Genomic DNA, 5,494 nt, shown 5'->3' on the forward strand with positions numbered 1-5,494 from the left:
GGCACTATGGGAAGGTATAAAACAGAAAGCTCCACAAGGAAGCCCTCTAACTGCCTTTGTGTCTAATAACGGCATTTGAAGAAAGCAGCCCATTTTTCTGCATGGCTCATCCACTGAAGGGTTCATGGCATCAGCAGTACTGGAAACAACCAGGAAACAGTCGTCTTCCCACGTCAGATGAAAGTAATGAAAAAAAATTCTACAGTTGGTTGCCAGCCCTCCACCCCCAGCCGCCTGGGTCTGGGAGTTTTTGGGAGAGAAGCTGGCAGATGTGAAATATAAACACGGTCCAGAAACTTGTTGTATTTTAAAAGAAGTGGAAACAGGGATTCGTGCATAATGAGGATCCCAGGGATTACAATCGAATCCTTATGCGTAGCATCAACATGAACGGAAGATGTGTTCTCTCATAGTTATGGTGACACTTTTGTGTAACTGAGAAATTAGTTATACAGAAGAATATAGTAGGTCCCTGAATTGTTTAGGTTTCAAGGTTTTCTTGCCTAATCACCCTCAGAAAATGTATTTTAAGTAGACCACAGATGCAGCGTCTAGTTAGCGGTGTCTGAATTTCGCATGTGTGCACGTGTGTGAGTGAATAGGGGGGTGGTGTGTAAGAAGATAGATCAGATCCAACTTCCCAGACTTCATCTATACTGCAGAAATGGAAATGGTTGCCTAACATCAAATTAATTCTTTTATAGCTATTCCACAGGGGAAAATAGTTTCACTTAAAATTTCATTAGCAAACTCTTCAACTACAATATTGCGCCAGTTTGCACTGTAAGATACTTTCACAGCCTTTACCAAACGATGTCAGAAATTTATTTGGGACAAGAACATGCCTGGTTCGCATACATCCATGCAGTTGGGCAAGAATTTCCCACTGCCTCCATACAAAATAAAAAGGTCAGTGAGGAATCTAAGCCAATAGTCAATACCATTTGCTGTTCAGTACTGAAGCAATGGATGTGGAGCAGATCACACTTGTCCTTCCTGCCTATGTGCCAGCCATGCTTTTCTGGGAGGAGTCCATACCACATGCCTCAAAGTTTCTTACAAAAGCAAAATATTTCCCCCAATGTCAATAACAAAAATCTTCCCACCAGGCAGGCTGGAGCTATTCACTATGGGCAAGAATTTGGTCGGTCAGTCATTTTAGAAGCCACTTTCCTGTACTTCTGGCTGACCTGGAGATACTGGCTACCACAGCAGTCAGAGGCTACACCATAGTGACAACTACCTAAGCACTAGTAATTAGTAAAGAAAGAAGGAAAATGGGTGAAGATACTTCTAAAATAATGAAGCCAGAACAGCTTGCTTTATTTGTGAGAAATATCATAATGAGAGGACGAGCCACAAACAATTCTGAAGTTTAATGTTTCATTAAATTTTGTTTGGGATTCATTTCTTCCCTTAAAGACCACAGTATTACTTGCAGATGCTCCAAGCAGGCAAGAAACTATCAGTAAAAGTCATTTGCTGCAAAAATTCCTGATCTTTCAAGCAAGTTACTAAAGAAGAGCGATGGATAAAGCAAAACGGCCAAATTCAGTAAAGCAGGATGAACAGATCTGCTAGTATGGCACTGTGTGCTTTGACACAGTGTGTCAGGTGTGCTTTTATTAGAATAGCAAGCTACAGCTTCCCTCAGACAGACTAAAGTGCTTTTAGTAATTATCTGAACTTGGATGGAATAGGATGCAAGTGCTGTTAGCCTCATTCTGAAAGACACAAATAGAAATGGATCTGTGGGAGCAAAGAAGCCAAAACTACTTAAGGGAGGAGATTCAGGGCTGGTACCAAGGTAGAAATACATTCTGTATAACTTTACAGTGGTGGTGGTGAGGAAAGTAAAGCAAGCTGTATGTCATGATGAAACTAAATAAGAACAGGTCTTATCACATAAAAACAGACTGCACAATAATCTAAGCAAAGCAGGCAAGTCAAAATTCTCATTTTTTGGACTGTCTCCAGAGCCAGATTTCAATGGGTATTAATAATACCTTGTTTTATGCATTACTGATATGTTCCATAGCTACAGCTTATGGTGGGTCTTTTCAAACAGTTACATCACTATTGTTCTGAAACAAGTGCTCTGTGCTCCTGCTGGAACTAAAAGGACAAGGTCCCCAGGAATCCTAGCTGAAGTAGACAGCATAGCACATTTGTGACGGGATCCATGACACAGTCTGCTCAGAATAAAGAATTAGATAAAATTGGACACCATAACTATAGAACAGCAATGATACTATAAAAAATTGCTCTCACAGGCGACATATCTGTTTGATGCTCAGATTTTAAGTTTCAAAGTATATTAGCTGCGAAAAAACAAACAGTGATGGATACGAAATGAGTTAAAGACCTCAATCCTGACCAGACCAAAAGGACGACATGTGTTGTGTTACATGCACTCTTTCTGCTGGTCCCAACAATAATTACAAGCACATCCACTTAAATGTACTGATTTTGCATGCAGGCCTGTGTCCCCACTGAATCACACAACAAAACATTGAGGGCACAATTAGTGAAGCCCTTTGCTATTCTGGTCCAGAGTGGTATTGTATACTGTGACACTTGTTTTTGGATTCCCAAGCTGTCTTGTGGGACTATACGTTACCAGCTTGAATCTCAGATCTTCACGAATTGAAAAAAACTCCACAAACACAAAAACTCCCCACAGCTGAAACATCTGAAAAGCCAAACATTTGATTACACTTGCAAAGTTTAAATAAACATGTGGTTTGTTTTTTTTGTTTTGTTTTCTTTTGTTGTTGTTTTTTGGGGTGGTGTGTTTTTTTTTGTGGGTTTTTTTTTTTTGTTTTTTTGTTTTTTTTTGTTTTTTTTTTTTTTAAAAAAAAAAACAGAAGCAGGCCTGGGGAATGTATTGTGATGAGCAATGAAAAGATTTACATTTTCACCAGTCATTCCCAAGCTCCTTTCCTACTGTTTTAACAGAGAACAGTTAAGAGACAAGATTCAATTTTGATGCTTTCCCCCCCTACTGTTGCTACTTGTCCTGATTACCCACCTTTCCCTGTGCCACCAGTTCTCTCTGGGCTGCTGAAGCGGACTTCACAAGGGCACTGGTAGCAGCTGCAATGGATTTAGCTGCTTCCAGGATCTGTTCTTCGAAATCCAGAGTCTCATCTGCTTGCTATAACCAAGAAAGAACAATGTCACACATTATTCACCTGAAAGCAGTTGTATTTTCAAGATTGAGGACATACACAAAGCGAGACAAGAAGATTTTGGAACACATCAGTAAATTCAGTAAGAACTACATCATCATTTTCTGCAATGGAGTTTCATGTGGACTAAAGCTGGGAGTTAACATTAGGGAATTTAAATATTAAGTTGCCCTTCTGGCTGCCTACATGTGAAATTGAGTATCACATAAGATACTTAAGGAATTGCCTTCAACTTTCTAATACATTACCTCCACTAGGGCTATTCAAAACTACATTCGGAAAAGTGGAGGTCTGAAAAGAAATTATTGTTTTTCCATATCAAGATTATCTTTGTAGTGCTTGTAGTGCTATGGCTTCCAGGATTGCTAAACTAGGTAGAGCATTTTCTAAATACTTAAAGCATTAAAAAATAACAGTGATAAATGTATATTGTTGCATTCAGCGGTGCTATGAAATGTAACATAGATACCAAGCAAGTGCATAGATTTAACAGCTTTTGGTAAGAGCTGTCATTTCACAGAGCAGCATTGTGAAGCAGTCCAGTTTAGTCATCTTGGAGTTACGAAGTTCTGGAACACTTCAGTCATCCAAACGTGTCTTTCAACAAGCATGTGCAAATAGAGCTGTTCCTAATGAGGTTTCTTGCTATTTAAAATGCAAATCTATTGTTCCATAAAACAACAACTTCCCTGACTTTCTGGTCATTTAAGCAAATACTGAAAACATTTATCCATTTAAGCATGCTTAATAGCTCCTGAACAGTTAACAAAATAGATAGAGATAAATGATTACTGTTATTTTAAACAGAACCAGGCCTGGTCCACATATTCTGATTGTTTTTTTTTATTCAAAATAAACCAACAGAACGTATTTTGTTTGTGATTAAATCACAGGCCTACCAGAATCCAATGCAGTATGACCAGTAGGGCTAGTGGATACAATACCAGAACAGACCACCTTGTGAGAGATGAGGCTTTCGAAATACATTTTTCTTCCAGCTTATGCAACCACGGCATTCTTGTGTCAAATAACTAACTTTAGGAAGACCAGCTAAGTGGCCTTTGAGTTAGAAAACTGGGCACTTCATTAGCAAGTCTAAGCACATCCATCTAAATTTAAGTCAGGTTTAGTTCTGTTACTGCAATCTGATAAAATAATAGTCAATTATAAAATAATAAAAGATAATTATGAGTAATTACAAATCATTACAAAATGGCACATCAAGCAGTGCTCAGTCCTACAGCACTTCACATAGCTGCCACATAACTGCAACAAAGTCCAGGAGATGAAACCGTAGCATCCATAGCAGAAAAACTGAATAATCTGAAAATAAAAACTGTTGTGTAGATGAAGTTGTTTGGCACTTGAAAGTTTTTCTTGGCCTTTAGGAAAAGCTACCTAATTCAAGGAAAAGTATTTTTCTTGCCTTGCTATTGGACTAATCCCATCAACTGAAGTATATATCTTTGTAATAAGAGTATAAGAAATTGCTTTGTAAAGCGAGCAAGTCATGTTCCACATGAATTTTTGGCAATGTTTGCAATGTAACATCATGACCGTTATTATATCTAAGCACTAATCACATTGGTCCTGAATTTATGCCACAGGCCTCCAGTCTTATTTATAAAACTCTTTCTTCAATCACGACATCACAAAACCAAAGTGACTAAATGGAATTCAGTATAGCCACTATCAGATTTCTTTTCATTATTAAAATAGATGCATTGTTGACTTTGATTTAAGTTGACTAAAGACTTAAACTGAAATATCAAAAAAAGTACCACTGGATGATAGTCAATTTAACAGACTGTTATTGCACTTTTACTTTTTACAGACTGTTATTGGACTTTTACTCTTGTCCAAGGCTCCCTGTTATTGAGAGTTTTAAAATTTTCATTTCCAACATAAAAAAATACATGTATTATTCTTTATATGTCAGAGTTGTCAGGTATTCAAACTTAAGCGAGTGAGCATTTCAGTATCTGCATATTTATTATAAAGGAGGTGTCATACTTTTGTAAAGTTTAATAAAATGCCCATGGCCATACTCTGATCTATTAGGCAGCCTTGTATGTGCCCAGATGGTATTCAATTTGTGAAAAAACTGCCACCAAAAAGAGGCTGAAGAAAAGTAGTTGTTTGAACTCAGTTCAGCGTAGCGAGTGGACTAAATATGGCACATAAGTGCTAAGCAAAAATGACTACTTTCAAAGGGAATGCATAGAAATCAAATCTTGCATTACTGAGAATGCTATTCTACAATGGCTGGGTTAACTTCCACCATGGAGCAGCAGGGAAAGCTC

At 37.9% G+C, this 5,494-nt stretch overlaps 1 protein-coding gene across 1 annotated transcript in view; it reads right to left on the minus strand.

The window, feature by feature from the left end:
* LOC104157727 (talin-2-like) overlaps positions 1-5,494 on the minus strand; it is a 20,175-nt gene that overhangs the window by 6,768 nt on the left and 7,913 nt on the right. The window contains exon 3 of the mRNA XM_009695174.1: positions 3,032-3,157. Coding sequence (XP_009693476.1) covers positions 3,032-3,157 — 126 coding nt within the window. The remainder of the gene's footprint in view (positions 1-3,031; positions 3,158-5,494) is intronic.

This window comes from Cariama cristata, unplaced genomic scaffold, assembly GCF_000690535.1.
Source record: "Cariama cristata isolate BGI_N322 unplaced genomic scaffold, ASM69053v1 scaffold15782, whole genome shotgun sequence".
NCBI classification, from domain to species: domain Eukaryota; kingdom Metazoa; phylum Chordata; class Aves; order Cariamiformes; family Cariamidae; genus Cariama; species Cariama cristata.